Source organism: Plectrocnemia conspersa, unplaced genomic scaffold (assembly GCF_051122295.1).
Source record: "Plectrocnemia conspersa isolate PC_06_02 unplaced genomic scaffold, ASM5112229v1 ptg000005l, whole genome shotgun sequence".
Classification (NCBI taxonomy): Eukaryota; Metazoa; Arthropoda; class Insecta; order Trichoptera; family Polycentropodidae; genus Plectrocnemia; species Plectrocnemia conspersa.
The window spans coordinates 7,508,899-7,528,151 of NW_028277169.1; the positions used below are offsets into that span (position 1 = coordinate 7,508,899).

The following is a 19,253-nucleotide window of genomic DNA, read 5'->3' on the forward strand; positions in this document are numbered from 1 at the left end:
GATTTTAAAATTAAAACTATACATTCGAACAGCAATCAACTTTGGCTCATATTTAATAGAGGTTGACGAGAAATTAAAAAACGCAAATAAAAACAAAGTGGGAAATTAAAAACATATATATATATAAATTTATACACTTATATTTAAAAAATATTTCATACAGGTAATATTTTAATTAATTTGTTAGTATTATGTGTAACTTAATATACTTATTAATGGTAATTAAACATAATTGCTTGTTCTAAAAAATAATTAAAGCAAATATAACAAATTAAAATTGATATGCAAGAAGGTTTTCTTTACCATATCGATTCTACTCAATTAAATATGGATTTTGGAAGTCATTTTTATTAGATGAATTCGGACACCTCACATAAACACCATCAATACACATATATTTGGGAGGTGCGTGGTTGTGGAAATTTGCAACTTTTATAATAGTGTTTTCGGATGAGTGTATGAAAGCTTTACAATAGGTTCGACTTAAAAAGGAGCACTGCCATCGCGTCTTTCCGTTGACGAGTCTCGAATGTTTGCTGTAAGTGTATTTATTGTGCACTAACAACGAGCCACCGCTTCTCGAAGGGATAAGTTTCACTGGAAAGAAATATTTAACATTATTAATCATTACAATACAATAAAATTTGTAGTATAGAATAAACAGATTTTTTTTTAAATGATGTATTATTTTAAAAGATACTTAAACATTGTCAAATCATACAATTATATACAAAAAAGTAAAATATATAATTATAGGAGTAACTAAAAACATGTATATTTTCTGTACAGTATAAGAAAAGTCGAGAATTCTAATTTCTTAAGAAATTAAAATCATTGAGAAATCAGAATGCCTACTTGCTGTGTCATGTTGTATAGAAATGTAAAGTGGTGACATAGTCATAGTTTTCTGCTTGATAAACTAACATTGGCTTCAATTTTAAATCACCAGCTAAGTTTCCACTAAGAAGCAATGTCAATCCGTTTAAAGAAGGTTAATGTCCACGGGCAACTGATTCTTCCTTCGATAAGAATGTACGATTAAGCAATTTTTTCCAAAATAAACTTGTTTCGTCTACATTGAATATTTGGCTAGGAGAATATTCTCCATCTACAATTAATTATTTTGCAAGATTTTATCTGCATCAGTCGATTCTCCAGTGAAAGAATACTTCATTTTAAATTTGTTGAATCAACCATTACTTTCTTGAAATACCGTCTTAGAATCTTCATGCAAACTTAGAGCCTTAGCTTGAATAATTGAAAAACTCAGAGGGACATCGTTTTGACGTTGCTCATCAATCCATGACGACAAAGATCTTTCCATTTAATCCATCGCTATGCCGTGTCTTTTGGAAACAGTCTTTAAAGATATATTTCTACAATTTTTATTCTTGTTTTTCAAAATTAAACATATGCATGGAAGCAAACAATTTTTGCATCATCGACAAAAATCTTTAAAAAATTGAATTTATAAGAATGTGCGAAAGTTGAGGGCCACCTGTATAAAAAAATCAAATGGGCGATTTGTTTCACTATAAATAAATAAAATAACAAATTATATTCAACAAATTATACATAAATTTTGTTTTTATCACAAATCAAATACATTAATCGGCCCTTTTAACATATGTACTAAGTAAATAAGACACTATTTCTTATATACAAATCAATCATTTAGTGTGAAAGGGTTATGGCACAAGTCAATGTTATGCTCTCAACGTAACTTTTTTGAACTTACTGCACGATGCATTTGCCTTCTTTTTATTCTGGAGTACAGTAAGTACGTTTTTTATGACAAAGGTTTTTTTGGACTGTCTTCTTGAAAGCTAGAGACGTCTTTTGGTAACAAATTAGCTATGTCATCTGTTCCCAAGTTTCTAATGTTTTTTTATAAATATTAATGTTAGAGCTATGCTCGGGTTTTTCGTGATATTTTTACGACTGTAAGTGGATTTGAGATAGATAGGATTTGGTCTTCATCCAAGTTTCGCCTCCCCATTATAGCGTTATTTTGTGGTGGAACCTATAAATATAACTACAATATAACAAAACACAAGTATCATACTAAAGTTGAGAGATGTTCTAAATCATAAAAGTCACTTTAAAGATCATAATCATGCGTCATTTTATTACAAAATTATTTAGACTTACCTCAGCAAGTCCTGGGCATCGACTGAGATGTCTGGAACTCGGAGAGCGTGTTTCGCAATATTTAGAAAGATAGAGCAATACCTCGCTCACGAATGCGTCAATTTTTTTAAGGTTAAGGAGGGCAACGAAAGAGCATTTTTAGAGGGCGTCTGGTCACCTTAAAAGTATTCATGTGTAACGTATCAATAAAGTGCATTTAATTCACACCCGTAATTTAAGTGTATTAAACTTAGCGGTCCATTGATGTAGCGCAAAGTTTTATGTTTCAAGTGTTTGTAAACGCTATTTGACAGCGCGGGAGAAAGCGTTTGTGACGTGTTAAAAACTTTATTTTATTGGTTAAAATTGTAAAAGGCTCAAATCAAATTTATTTTAAATTATAGTGATCTGCAAAAATGCGGATATTATATATAATGCTTTATCCAATTTTACATTTTAAAATATTTATGCACATTTGGCGGAGCAGCGAAAACTTATTAAGTTAATTTTTAATTTCCATATGTAATAATACATATATTTACATGCAACGTAGAATATATTAAAAATTTTCTTGTCGTGAAATGCACAGCAGCTGCAGCACATTTATAATAGGGTGGGAGGGACAAGTATGGGCATTTGCTCCCCATTTAATTTGACCAGAAAAATGCATGTCATTTAATGAAATAATATGAATTTTGATGAAAGCAAAATATTAAATAAAAAACGATCACTGACCGGCCAACTTTCCCCCCCCCCCCCTCTCCCTGGATATAGTAAAATTGACGACTCTGATTCCAAACCAGAAATTCTCAGGTTATCCCTGATAGGCGATTTAAAAAAAAACAGCCTCGAATCTATCACAAAAATATTTCATCAGATTATATCGAAATAAATTTTTACCGGTAGATATATATTTTTACCCGTGAAAATATAATTATTTGACAGGTGCTAGTAACATTATATGGTGCTCTAAAACGTCTATGAAATTCTATTTGACAGTTGCGAAACGTCCATTTTCTGTTCAAACCGTAACTAAACATAATGAAAGTATAATATCTAAAACTATAGTTTAAAAGTATTAGTTACTTAGAACTTTCATTAGATCAAGTTCAAAATATTTGGGTGACACATTTTGACATAAATTTTACGAAAAACCTGTGACATAAATTCTGGAAGCCGCCTTAATGAAATGGAAATATTAATAAAACGTCCATTGACGACAGGCCAACTTTGGCTCTCCCCTGGTCGAGGTTTCCAGGTTCAAACTATATCCGTGGATGTGAAATCCTCACCAGAGGGTCATCCAGAAGCTCCACGTCACATTGTCTTCCCGTTTGACTGCAGCAAGCAACGTAGTAAGGTATCTGAAGAAAACCGCCATCGACACTACAGCCCTTCGAGCTGCATCCACAGAGTGAGGTATTTTTACATAAGTTGCTCTTCCTATTTTTTAAATTAATTTAAATAAAGATCAAAGAACTGTCGATACTTTTCACTTTTTTCCATCCTAGCACGTTTGTATTTAATTTCTAGCACACATTTATATTACAATGTCTATGTATAAAGTACTATTAATAACACAATATCCGTGCTTCTCAATTTTATTTTTTAAACCAGATATATACATAATTAATTATAATATAGAAAAAAAATTACAATATTTTTGAGCCATGTATTTTTATATAAGCTCCATTTAGATACATATATTTTGGTGGTTGATGATTGTGGCTATGAATAATTTTAACTACTGTATTTCCTTCTGTGTGTATGTACGCTTTACATCCTGTAGAAGTCAGAGAGGAGCATTCCCATCGTATTCTTCCATTTAAAAGCTTAGTTTTTTTTTTATTGTAAGAATAATTGTTATACAACAGCAATGTGCCACCGCATCTTGATGGTATGAATGTTGCTAAAAAAAAGTAAAAGATAATAAATTAAAATTGAAATCTCTAACATTTACATATAGCGAGTGTGGTAAATACAGGACGCTCAACTTTTTAGCTATAAATATTTTTGCTTTGCTCTCGTTTCTTTGTTTTATTCATATTTTTACAATCATAAACTTTTTTGTAGTTGTCATTTTAGTAATTTTCCGTAGTTTTGAATTTTATTGTTTAGGAAGTATATTTGCGATGAAATTGGTGGTTATATATTAATAAAAATATTAGAATTGTGAAAGGAAAACAAAAGGATTGTTTGGTAAATTAAACTTTTATTTTGAATCCGCCAATTCTACAATAATCATCAGAAAGAATTGGCAAAGAAAACTGATGACATAGGAAATATGTGACATGTAAAAATACGTAATTATGGATACAAAATCAGCGGAATACGAATACAAAAGTAATCTTACGTGAAAAAACTGGAAAAAATAAACGGATATTAGTAATGATATTAAATTAAAATTTGATATTCAAAATACTTATTATCTGCATTACAATATTATAAAAACATATAAAAAATAATAATAACATCAAAAAGTAATGTAATTTGTATGAATGCATAAAATAATCTATATTTACAAAAAATACGTGAAAATGTTGTAAAATATATAAATTTAACCGTTTAGAAGTCAATGTAAACTTCTGTATAGACTATATTTTCTGTAAAAAAACCATTTTCAGTTTTTCCTTGTTTAGCTAAAAACCATTTTCAGTTTATATGAACACACAAAGATGACCGGCAACGAACTCTAGACAACGCTACATATAATTGAGTAAATATTGGATCAGGAAGAAGCACGCCTACCTTGTCAAAAGTTTGACCTAGGGATTTGTTAATGGTGATGGCATAAGCTAACTTGATTGGAAACTGTTTTCCACACATGTTAAATGGGATATTAACGTCCGAATCAATGTTTAAAGAAATTCTAGGAGTAAAGTGAACGTTGCCCTTTTTTTCTCCGGTTGTAATTTGAATTTCAATTAAATATGAAGTTAAATTTTTTACTAGCATCCTCGTGCCAATGCAAAGGCCATCATTTAAAGATAAATTTATAAGTAAAATAATAATCGCTCCTATCTTGAGATTTAAAGCATGAGGATGAATACTATTTAAATATTCTACTGGATAATTCGCTCGTTCCTCGAAATCTAAATCACGGTTTTCATTAATTATACTATCTATCGAGTTATACGTATACAATTGTCCCTATAGTTTACCTAGTACTTCTTCATTAATAATTCGAGCTTGTTCATTTTTGGGACACAAAATTGTTCGATCACTAAACATGGGAACATCTGAAACAGAACGTGTTTCTTTCTATATACTATTTAAAAACATTTTCACATATTGATTCATCAGGAATAAGCACGGATGACTTAGATTTTCCTTCCACCGGTGGAAGTTTACCGTTGCCCAAATCTAATAACCATTTGGCGAATAATATCTCGCTTTCTAATGTTCTAATATTAGTTTTTAATTTAAAATTTTTGAAAAATGGCTAAAGTCTACTATTTTTAATACATAATGAAATTAAATGCCTTCTAGAGGCTCGTTTACAAACTGGAAGAATTTGCCTAAAATCCCCACCTAAAACAACAGTTTTTCCACCAAAAATTAAATTATTCCCCATAATATCCCTTATTGTACGATCGATCATATCTAACGCAGTTACCGGAGCCATCGGTGCTTCATTCCATATAATGACATCTGTTTCTTTAATATTTTTTTTATTCTTAATAGATAAATTACACGTAAAATCTGGAAAAAAATTAAATGGTAAATTAAATGCAGTGTGGCATGTTACTCCACCAGGAAGCAACAATGGCGCTATATCTGTCTAAGCGACGGATAATGTTTTTTTCATTTGTTCACCTAGAACTAATTCTATATTAATGTCGATCATATCTAAGTCGACGTTGCCATTAGGTTCTGGCAAGCTCTGCATTCTGCAAGAAGAATTTTCTTTCATTAGTAGATGATGAAAATTCAGAAGACATAGATTAATTGCAGCCTCTTCCGGAACATTCCTAAAATCTTCGGATATTTGATTTTTAAAATCCTCCCATAGTTGCAGCGGATCTGCTGGAAAACAATGTATTAAAATTAGAACAAAAAGTTCACGTATAGCTTTTGGCATCATGTATGTCGCCGCCTCCGACATAAAATGATGCCACTCTCTGTTGTCGTCGATGAGTTTCAGTTCTCGCGCTGCATCCCTAAATGTAGGAAACACAATTTCATCGACCGTTCTCAACGATTCAAATGAAGTTGCACCAGTTACGTGTAAGTGATACAATTCAGTATTTCGAGGAGAAATCGAAGTTATACGTCCTATAACTGTATCGCCTCCTTGTCCACCTTTTGTTCCTGTTGAAAATGTAATGATTAGGAATATCATGATACTTGACGGTTCTGGCCGCGCTGTCCTCCACATTCAACTGGAACCATGTAGTTAATGTCGTATCATTTGTGGCAGCCCTTCTTAACGATTCTTCTTCTTGCCCCTCTCTAAAAAACATGGATTGACCATTCGGCAAATGAACTGAAAGAAGAAAAATATGATACGAATGGTCATAAATTGGATTTTCCAATATTCTCCATGGCGCTTCGGGGCGACTTACGTATCGACAATTGAGGTATTCTTTAATCTAATCATACACTATAAATTCATTATTTATATTACTTTGCAGTTGTTGCTGGTGTAACAGTGTAACGTTGTTTAGTGGAGAAAGAAGAGTGATGTTGAATTCCCGTAGTCCATCCAAATTCACCTAAAGTAAACAGTACAGGAAATACCATAAAGTCCAAATATTTGGACAACATACTAACCTTTGTAGAGAGCTAACGTTTTTTGGAAACACAGCGACATCTACAGCATAAGGCAAGCCCCCTTCACAGTCCGCTACGTATACAACGGCGACTTCATCGGTCTTTGATCATCCGTGGGCGACTCGAGCTTCTTCCTCTTCCATGGCTTCATGGAGACGTTTATATTGCATCGCAAATGGATTTATCCGGCGAATGACAATATCCATCGTTTTCATTATTTGTTCTTGACAATTCACATTTGATGGATGGTTGATGCGCATTCTCACTGCTTCATCTGTGTCATAAATATATAGTTGTGCACCTTCGACGTGTATGGTAAACTTGTCCTGAAATTTTTAGACAATATGGACCAAATGAGGCGAAGGCATTGGCGCTGTTGTACTGCCGTATAAATTGTCTGCAATTGTTATTATTACCTGTTAATAAGTCGACGGTGCATATAAAATTGCTCTGCAGTGTTCTATTGTGCACTCTTTGTCCATCATACAAAATTATTCGAATTAGCTACGGCACAGCGATCTGTTGTGTAGATAAATTAGATATTGTTCGTCTTTCCTGTTGTTCTGTGGACAAATTAGTTAATCATCTTCTGGAATTTTTTTCTTGCGTTAAATTCACGATTCTTCCACAGGTTCTTTGATCGTCTAGTTGTTCACCATCCACTTGATTATCTGTTTGTCTATAGGAAAATGTAACTTAAATTATTTGAGACTATTATCTACAGAAGAAACCTCATTGTACTTTTGTCGGTCGCAGAAACGTTATAATTCAAGAAATGCAATACAATCGAACCGACGTCAACGAAAAGTTTAGTTAACCGTTGAATGTGTTGCCAGTATAAAAAATCATATGTAGCATAATGCATTTTAATTTGAAATTTTACTATAAATGTTATTTTATAGTAAAATTAAAAAATACATTTTTGTATATTTTTAAAAGTATATTATTTTATAGAATATAATTTTGAAGTAATATTTTAAGCGCTCATATTCCACAATTTTTGAAACGTTTATGGTCAATTATTTAGCTCTTAAGGTTATAATAGGTTTGACAGTTACACAGTCGTATGACACGCTGTTTAAAAGTTCTTATATTACTGCACAGTTGTGAAGTAGAATATATTCGTCAAATTTAAACAGAAATAAAAGATATTTACTTTATCGTATTACCAGCAAGTATTTTGTTTTATAAAGAGCATATTAAGTTTTCTATAAGTGAAAAGCTTGATTTTGGTCATTCTTAAAAATTAATTTTTTTAATTTAAATTATGTATGCAATTGTATACTATTTTCTAATGATATATTATTTGCTTACAACGCTTTATCACTATAGGCACATACGACTTGAGTATGAGCAAGTTATATCCTCACATTCAACATCTTATGACAATTATATAACGTATATAAGAATATAATAATGTTATTAACTATTCTATAAGGCACTTACTATTTTTAATTATTTACAATGATATACAATGATAATTTTCATGTATTGCAAATATAAATGGAAAAACTCACTTTTAGACCTCGGAGCCCGTCGCCGGGAATTCAAAATTTTAAAATTTCATTACGTATTCTTCTAATCCTCAACACATTATGTATATATTTAATTTTCAATCCAATCCGATTATTTATATTCAGTAAAATGACGAATTAATGAAAATTATTGTCGCGTAGCAAAATTTTATTATTAGATAATAATTATTTAAAACTGTCGGCCATTTTGTTTTATATTTGAATACTTATTTTTGATTCAATTTTTATTTTTATTATTATATTTGAATATATTTCCTTTGTTTACGTGTATTATTTATACACCGAGAATGTTTTATTTTAAGCTATGTGCATCCGGAAGCGACGGCTTACAACAATTATATACAAGAAGATAAGATAAGATATTTTTTATGATGACAATTCCAAGATAATCTCGCAATTAGTAAGTTTATTGCTATGTGCACCGGTGCTGCATTATCAACGATGACTTCACTCGTAATAAGTAGTATTATCTACTTTTTGGGAATACATTCATTTTCAATTTTTACTGTATTCAATGAAAATAATGTGTAGTTCTAAATTTTTATTCACAAGTTTTACATAATACTTTTTGAACATTGAAATCGTCTATTCTATAATTATGAGATCTTTTCATTGCAAATTTTGAGATTGGATTTTTATGCTTATTTTATAATCTTCTCTCGGAGGTTCGTGGTTATGATGGTGACCGACCTTAACAATCATACTTCCCTCTGTATGTATAAAAGCTTTACAACCCAACTTTGACCAAGAAGAGCATTTCCATCTCATTCTATTCTTTGCCAAGCATCCGTGCTTACTGTACGTGTATTCTTCATATATTAATAGGAGTCCTCGGTTTCGCCACTGGATAAATCTCACTGAAACATATTAAAATGTGTTCATTAGATAAAATATACAGTGTATAAATCAGCAACTAATTTCACACCCAGATATTAACATAGTATCAATTGTTCAGTGTTACTGAATAACAAATGATCTAAACTGCTAAATGCAGAGTTGTTGAAAGATTCGTCGAAGAGTCCTGTCATGCCAATTTACAATTGCTGTAATAATGGGGTTGCGGTAACAGTTTTAGTCATCTAAGTCTAATAAATTTGGGTTTCAAGAAACCCCTTCCATCCGTCATACGCTAGAGACCCCAGAGATTTGAGCCACTGTCTGTCAGTAACAGTTTTCTATGGCTATTCCATTGGTTTGAGAGATTCTAGTAACCAGAAATTAAATAAATACAATTAATTCAAGTCTACATTTTATTTTTAAATCACAGGATACACACAACAATTTATTTTACATGTTTATAATAATCACTAGTTATTAAATATAAAAGCACAACTATACATATTATTAGTACAAACTTTGTTGCAAAAAATGCGAGTGAATTTTTGAAAATATTTTATTATTGTCTTTTCCGGGAGGCTCGTGGTTGTGAATGTGTCCGATTTTGACAATCATATTTCCATACGTATGAATAAAGGCTTTACAGCATAAGCGAGACCAAGAAGAGCATTTCCATCTCGTTCGACTTTTTGCCAAGTTATAATGTCTACTATACGTATAGTCGTTGTGTAATAATATAAATCCACCGTTTCTCCACTGCACGAGTTTAACTAGAAAATTAATATCAGTTAGAAAAAAATTTCATTTTTAAAAATTAAATAGTAATATAAATACTCTTCGATCTTGAGCTGTTATGTAGGAGCAGCGTCTGACGCGACTGTATCCTCTAGTATCGTCGTTCTTAGTTAGAGCGCTATTTCTGTACTCGTATATAAGCAGTTATCCTTCATTTTACATATTCAGTTAAACCTTTGCGCTAAGGTAAAATCGATTGAGGAACCTCAAATTACTAAATAATTAAGCGTATTCAGAACCACCACCTCAGATGCCATGTCATACTGTGTTCAATAACCCTTTCAATGCAAAGGCTGTCATATGATAAGCAACTGAGTTGGACCACCCGCGTGAAGTCCGCAAAAATGGGCTCGTTTTTATTTTTTAGTTACGAAATAAGGAATCCATTTGAAATGTTATAAACGTTAAAATACTCTCCAACTGTTGTATGCTTCTCGAAAATCATCCAAAGGCAAGTGCTTTGGAAGATATAGACACATTCCTAAGATTTTTGCACAATAATTTGATCCTTTAAAAATATAACTTGTGTAATATAAATATCTGAAAACAAACATTTATAATTTCATTCTCTAAATAGATATAGCAATTACACTAAAATATAATACTTAAAGCTATTTGAGCGAAGGCATGTTGGGAAAGGATACTTATATCCTGGAATATGTGTAAGGAGCGCAAATTACAAGTGAAAGAATATTACAAAATCAAATTTTATTTTATTTTATTAAAAGTACAAAAATAACTATTATTTATACAATATCTAAACGATTCTATCATATAAGTTTATATTTTTAAGGGCACTTGAGAAGCCGTTAAGGTTGTATAGTTTTTTTATTAGTAAGAGTGAAAGAAACACAAAAAGGCACAAGTATATATGTGTTAATTTCTTCTGCATAGCAGATAATAGTGACTTGATAATATTCTACAGCAAGTTCTTAAAAAACGTAATAGAACTCGATTTCTTCGAGGGAACAGGTAAATAAAAACATATTTACTGCTAAATGCAGTCAGGTCAATTCCACCCACGTTTATTCACCAATTAACTAGTCTCCATTAAGCAAAACGAAACATAATATGTTTTAAATCAACCCTTTACAATAAAAGCATCTGAATATTTTTTAAGAATCATAACGTAATACATGGTCAAATAAAGGAAAGCGTACCGAAACACGGACGCCAGCAGGCGAGCCCTGCTACCGTCGTCAACGTATCTTTCGACTATAAATTGTTGTTCTTACATTTTTACATGTCTACCATTCACAAGCATATATTTAGGAGGACTATGGGTGTGATTATTGCCTCGCTTGATAACCCAATCTCCGTTCGTGTGTGCAAAAGCGTTGCAACTGCTCCATCTTGAAGACGAACATAACCATCTTTTACTGCCGTTCTTTAAACATACATGTTCACTGTAAGTAAATCCTTTGTGGTATAACATATTCCTCCCAGATTTTGAACGAATGTATGAAACTAAAAATATAAACATAAATAATGCATTTACAATAAGGAATAAACAATAGCTTTAGATGTGTAATACTAAAAAAATATAGCGAATAACATAAGTCAACGATAAATCAGTAAACTGTGAATTTTATTTAAAGGCATATTTTCGTCGATACAGATATTTAATAATAAAACACAATTAAAAAAAACGTATTTTAATGTAAAATTTTATAAAATAATCTAAAAAAGGTTTCAAGATGTTCCATGTTCATAAAAATATTATAATATGCTATAAAAAAAGAGTAATTCAATTTTATATTGCTACATGTTTGTTCTTACTCCGTGTACTTTCACACCGTCCCCATTTACAAGCACATATATTAGTAGATGGTGGTTGTAATTGACCATTTTAATAATTCAATGTCTTTCAGTGTGATTGTAAGCTTACTACCTTTATTTCTTCAAGACATATTACATTGCCAATTTATTACTACAATATTTAAAATGCTAAGATATCCTCGTTATTCCTATTATTTATTGACTTACATCAAAAAATTGCAGAACGACGTGTTTGCCATTTTTATATTTTTCATTGTAGTGAAAATGTGATCTATTCCTATATATTTTATATAAGTAAATAATATGCATTTCGATTATTTTTCATTTGATTTTAATTTGAGTTAACGAGTTTCATTTTGATTTTCATTGAAAAAACATTTATATTCCATATATCTGAAAAACAAAGTTTCGATAGACGAGTCACCCTTAATCTCACCGTAGCTGTAAAAGGTTATGGCAAATTTTAGTAGTATGTTAAAACGCAGGATATGAGTATTATGTTGAAAAAATATCAATAAACTTTTCCAGTCACAATGAGATTAGGGGTGACTTATCTGTTTAGAAATTACCTAGGAAAAAAACTCATGGTAATTTCTGGTTTTCTGTCTTCCGTATCTTCATCTAATTTAGAGTCCTGATGCATTTTGACACCTGTAGAAAAATAAAATAATGCTAACCAAAGTTACAATAAACGTGTATTTAAAACATATAACAACTAACCTCACTTAATAATATATTTAAAATGACAATAAAAATATAGTTTTAAACAGCGCGCCGGTAAATTGCTCTACGTTCATAAAAAATATATAGTGTGTACATAAATATATCCCCACATACATAAATATATAAATTATTACATTATTTATAGTAGCGTTTTATGTAAACGCCATTTATAACCATGTATTCGGGTGGTTTGTGATTGTGAAAGTTTCCAAGTTTGATTACTTTATCTTCTCTCGTATGAATGAATGCGTTACATCCCTCAGGAATCAAAGATGAGCATTGCCATCTCGTTTTGTTATCCGCTAGTTGTGACGACTTATAGTAAGTGAACTTATTGTAAAGCAACATCGATGATCCTTTTCTGGACCGAATAAGTTTCACTAAAAACACACCATAAAACGTACATATGTATATGAAAAAAAAGTTTTGTGATTAAAAAATAATATTGTATTTATTTTTAATACAATAATGTAGGAATTTGATAATAAAGTAGTAATAAAAAAATAGTTATTTTAGAAACTATATTTAAACATAATAATTACATGTTATTTACATTATTATTTTTATAAATCATTATGTAATTAATATTTACATTACACATTTAATAATAATATTTAATTCAAGACATATATAGTATTTACAATATGTAAATTCCTATATAGGTGCATATGAAAATAATACTAAATATACATAATAACATAATTTAAAAGTTGTTCTAAAAAACTATATAAATGCAGTAAGTATTAAATTAATATGTAAATAGAATATTTTTTACAAACCTTATTTTAAATAAAATAAAAAATTTTAAACGTAGAAGGCACAAATATTTTTTTAAATTTTTGTCAATTTCAATTATCATATAATTTTTTAATCAATACATCTTACAAAATATATTTATTTTTTAAATATAATATATAACAGTTAAAATGTAAATAAAAAAACCTAATAAAAATAAGTCATAGTGTTTTATTATCTCACGTTTACTTTCATAAAAAATAGATAAATATTAAAATTAAAATAAATTAAAAGGTAATTGACATATGTATATACATAATTATACAAAAAAACATGAAGTACATTTGTATATTTTAATTAACCCTTTAATTGCCAAAATCCAATATATCATTGTTTACTACTTTTTGGTGATTATTGCTATAACCGGCGTTATAATTGAAAGAAAAAATAGATACATTTTAAATGGGCTGGAAGGGTAAATATCATTTTTCTGAAAATATTTTTATTATAATATAGTACATTGATATTTAGATAGTGATCCCAAGAATCTCGGCAATCAAAGGGTCATGGAGGTTCGAAAGGTTTGATGGATATCTCGACCGTGATGATTAAGTTGTTATAAAACAGGAATAGGATCTACTGTTACATTTAACATATGTACCATTAACACACTTATACTCGGGCGGAGCGTGATTGTGATAGTTGCCAATCTTGATAATTTTACCTTCTCTCGTGTGAACAAAAGCAATACATCCTTCTCCTACCATAGCTGAACATTTCCATCTCGTTCTGTTCTTCGCTAGTTGTGCGGCTTTGTAGTAAGTGTATCTGTTGAGCAGCAACATCCAAGTTCCTACCCTTGATTGAATAAATTTAGCTAAAAAATGTAAACCACTGATTATTTGCGTGAATTGAATAATGTGACATTTATTTTTAAAGTAGTAAGTACAAAATGAAAAGTAGTGAATAAAAATATGATCCTCTGAAGTACAAAACAGTTACTTTATTATTTTATATTTTATAAGATTCGAATACATAAGTATATGTACAATTATTATTTTACAAAATATGACGATTTTAGTATTTCTTCATGCCAGCATTGTACCGTTCATCATATACTTTTGGTTAGGTTTATGATTGTGATGGTTGCCAATCTTGATCACGTTTTCTCCTAGAGTATGAGCAAATGCGTGGCAAGAATAAGTACTCAAAGAAGTACATCTCCATCGTATTCTGCCATTAACCAAAGTTGCTACTTTACAGTAAGTGTATTGGCCGAGTAGCAAGAGGGAACCACCGCGCCCCGAAGGAATAAATCTTACTAAAAAATAATAGGTAAGAGTTAACATAATTTATTATTTAAATAAAATGTGTGTAAATAATATTTTTAGATTTATTTACAAAATATATAAATACTATTAAATTATTAAATAATGAAATTCCCCGTTGTCCGAACGACGACGGCGAGCCTATAAACGCGAGGAAATATTTATTCTTGCGTTCAAAAATGGCGAGCCTTGATTGGGATAATCGTTTAGAAGCATTTCAAGGAAAGCGAAATTGTAATCTTGATCACAATAAATATCTAAATATTTAATTAAAATAAGAGTTATAGTACATTGTCGATTTATTGATTCACAAGTTTTTAATAGGTGTTACATGTTTATGTTTGTAAGTTTTCACTGAAATTCTGATATACACTCGTACATATATGTAAGGATTTTTTTTTGTATTACAGATTATTATTTATGTAGTTCTTATAATTTATTACTTATTATATATAATATTATTATTTAGATTTCATTTTTCTTCATTGATATGTTAATTGTTATTTAATATATATATTACTTTTTCTTAAACCGTATAATTTCACAATTACATATTTGCTTGGTAAACTAAATAAAAACTAACGTGTTTTCGTTGGTGTAACAACATAAAATAATTATGCGTATTCGAGCTGGTGTCCATTAAACCTATCCATTAATAGTACCGAAAGATCAGGTACTAAACACAGGTTCTTCATAAAAATCTACTGTTATAAACGCCAAAGAGTCTGATAAAATCTATTTGGAGAGGATTGGCAGAATCACTTCGCTTCCGACTTGGAATAACAAGTCCAGCCAAATGAATCAAGACGACCCATAGAATCAGGAGAAAAGTACCTACATTGGTCAGAGATTCGAGGACTGGAAGAGACGTTGGACTTCTTAGCAATTCTCAAAGATATAAAAGCTATAATATTTCTGTATTAAAACACTTACTATAATTAATTGAGAGCCACTTAATACAGTATTTGTATCACTTCTTACTTTATTTTTAACAAATTGTGGATACAATTCTTTATTTTCGGCACGAATAAGGTAAATCTTTGTTTGGCGCATATTTTGATGATCAATTAATTTATAAGAAATCATAATTGCCTTAATACATTTCATACACAATAAAATATAGAGGCGCAGTTGAAAATCGACGGATTGTCGACATCACCCTCAGCAATATGTGCCTTATTAAATTCACGCAATGAATCGAGAATGTAATTAATTGTACCCTAAAGCTCATAGCAAAAATATGCCTCGAACTAAAATATCGTACTAAAATTGTCAAAGTGAGAGGCGTTCCGCATAACAAAGTCGAGCATCTTCGATGCCTTATCACAAATTTTGGTGTTATGCATATCAAATTTATTAGAACAGTAAATATATTTTTATACGTGTGAACCCAGTTTTACATACACACCGTTAAATATACTGTACTTAGGCGGGTCGTGGTTATGATCATGACCAATCTTGAGTACACGTTCACCTATCGTGTGTGCAAACGCTCTACATGATTTACTCCAAGAACTACACCTCCATCGTACTTTTCCATCTGCTAGTTTAGTAACTTTACAGTAAGTGTACTCTCTGTGCAGCAATATATAATTTCCTTGCCTCGATGGAATGAGCTTGGCTAAAAATAAATCAATGTTTAAAAATGAATATTTAGCATATCATAATAAATATGTAATGATAAATAAAAATCAAATACATTTATAACTCTTTATTAATTCTCCCATAGAATACATAATTATTTAGACAATAAATAAAAAGTGCTATAGTATTAATTTATTAAGACGATATTAATTTATATTGTAACACAATTTATAGCAAATTTAAAGAATTTCTTATAGGAATTACGTTCATGTTTAAATTGTGTATATGGCTAGGAGGGTCGTGGTTGTGATAGTTACCAACTTTGATTATCTGTTCACCGCACGTGTGAGCAAAAGCTTTGCATCCTTTGCTGCTCCAAGAAGGACATTGCCATCTTATTTTACCGTTTGATAGGGGAGCACATCTGCAGTAAGTATATCTGTTATGCAGTAACATGATGTTGCCTTTTCTTGAAGTAATGAACTTTGCTGAAATAAATAATAAATAAACAATTAAAACAACAATTCTATTTAGATTGGAGAGTATTTATAATATTTATTTATTAATAATCTGACAATTGTGGCTACCTTGTTGTAACTATGGTTCGTGTAAGGAAAGTGTTCTCGAGCGTCGGCATCCTGACCGCAACGGCTAAGAATAAGGGACGCAATCATGACTCATATCGGTTTTCAACCTTTTAACACACTTGCCACATATATATCGTTGATAAAGAGAAGAAAGAGCAGATGACCTAAATTGTATCATTGCGGTACTTCAGAACGAGGAAAAAGTACTAAAGACTGAAATTGATCAATCTGATAAATTTGTAAGTTGGAATAGTCTACGTAAAACTGGATAAAGGGACTTCGAGTTATTAGAGTTAGTGATTGCGGAATTACACGGACGAAAACCGTGTTTCTGGTGCACTAAAACCAACTGACAGTGATTATTAATATATTTGCCAAAAGTTGTCGAGCAAAATGTTTTTCGAAAATATCTATAAATTTAGATACAATGAAGTTTTAGCGATAAATAAAACATATATAGATTAAACCGTATTACACATATTAGGCAATTAATCATTTTTTTACCATTATATAAACACGGTAATAAAACAATAAATTATAATGTATATTAAATATATTGTTACGATCTTAGATAGATACATATTCATTGAATTTACATTTGTTTAAATTAAAATAAACACATTTTAAAAATCAGTACATCCTAAAATATTCGCCTCTCACTTTTATGTAATTGGGGTGTTCGTGGTTGTGAACGTTTCCGACTTTGGCAACTTGATCTCCGTCGGTATGAACATAAGCAGGACAATTTGTCGTCCTGTTTGTACAAGGCCAGTGTATATTACCATTAGCTAAGATGCGTCGTTTACAGTAAGTAAATTGTTTGTGATATAATACATTTTTGCCATTTCTTGATTTAATAAGAAGTACTGAAAACATATTTAAAACAGTCATTAGATTAGATTATCGACATCATATCAAATATTTTTGTATACAACTTTAATTAAAAATTTAAATAATTTACTGTGATATGAACCGTTACAGTCGACATGATCAAAATTTATAATAAATGTAGAGATCCATACATAACGGTATTTAATAGACACGGCACAAGCGTGTCTGAATTCCCGCGAGCGATGCCCGCGGACGGTGTAATATAACGCGGCCCAAAACCGGATTAGACACACTCGGGCTACAACTTTGCTTTACTATTTGAGCATCACTACTAGGACAAGCGCTCGAGAACACGTTGACCGATGACTTTAAGAAGGATCTACAGACACAACTGAAGATCTGCTATAGAAGTGACACATTGATTGTATATCTTAAAACTGGTATGCAGATAATACAAAAAAGAAATAAAACAAATTGCCCAATATACTTTTTAATACCTTTATTTTTAAGTACATCACAGGTACAGTTTTAAATTTAAAATATACAATTGTAGGATATGTAACGGAGTGATGGTTATAATAAAAATAAGCTGTGGGCTAAAATATCGTAGTAAATATACAACGAATGTAAATTAGTAGCAGTAAATTTAGGTATTCGATCTGGAAATTCAGATCGAATACCTAAATTTACTGCTACTAATTTACATTTAAGGAAGAAGCTAAGAAATAACAAAAACTCAACCACAGCACCAACTGAATTATATAAATTTAATGTTTTTATACATCGTAATATCAATAATTTGACAACTGGATTTATTGCAGCAAAATAAATAAATAATACATTCAATTTCATGTAGTTATTCCTAAAAGAAAATCTAGAAAAAACAGTCGCAAATCTATCCAGAAAATATTAAAAAAATATGTCATTTTAGTAAAATCATATCGGAATACATTTTTACCAGTAAATATATATTTTTACCAGTGAAAATTTAAATTATCTGGCAGGTGCTAGTACAATTATACGATTTCAACGTTTTTGTGTTATATTTTATTTATTTACATCCGATGTATAAATGTTACTGTGAATGTGTATTTTTTTCAAAGTTATATTTTCACTAGTAAGGTTCAAATACATTTACACCAGTAGATATATATTTCTACTAGAGAAAATATAATTTAACTGCTTAGTTCAGAACTTTTATTAGGTCAAGTCCAAAATACAAACTAAGCCAACTCATCTCTCAGAGGAAAATAAGCGAAAGAATAAGTACAGATAGACATCGCAACTCACATATTGCTTCAAAGTTTGTCTGCATTTCGATATTACACTGTGTTTTAAAAATATGATAGCTGTCCTTAGCGATATTACTATGGACTTATAATATAAGAGGTCTGATCAAAGTATATTCAAACCGAATTTTGGTCAATAGGAGAGCGCGAAAACAATTATCACTTCTCGGAAGGCAAACATTCACGTCGGTGCCGTTGCAGTGCAACGGCACCGACACGATTTTATTGCTTTTGACGTGGATTTTTGCCTTCTGAGAAGTGATTATTGTTTTTTGTGCTCTCCTATTGCGAAAAATTCAGTTTAGATATGCTTTATTCGATTCTCAC

At 30.5% G+C, this 19,253-nt stretch overlaps 1 protein-coding gene across 26 annotated transcripts in view; it reads right to left on the reverse strand.

Moving 5' to 3' along the window:
* LOC148234762 (uncharacterized) overlaps positions 1 to 19,253 on the reverse strand; it is a 564,675-nt gene that overhangs the window by 40,814 nt on the left and 504,608 nt on the right. The window contains exons 5-10 of one of the 26 annotated variants that reach the window (XR_015809773.1): positions 7,645 to 9,295; positions 7,533 to 7,582; positions 7,320 to 7,458; positions 6,921 to 7,177; positions 6,696 to 6,845; positions 4,323 to 6,616 (exon numbers count right to left, since the gene is read on the reverse strand). The exons of 6 other annotated variants lie outside the window; for them this stretch is intronic. Coding sequence is in view for 1 of the 20 variants with exons in the window: in XM_088187168.1 (XP_088043294.1) it covers positions 14,396 to 14,628 (233 nt within the window). In the remaining 19 variants the exon portion in view is untranslated. Of the gene's footprint in view, positions 1 to 4,322; positions 6,617 to 6,695; positions 6,846 to 6,903; positions 7,230 to 7,319; positions 7,599 to 7,644; positions 10,046 to 14,290; positions 14,629 to 19,253 lie in introns of those variants that run through there. 19 more of the 26 variants (XR_015809774.1, XR_015809776.1, XR_015809768.1 and 16 more) reach the window with 19 other exon arrangements.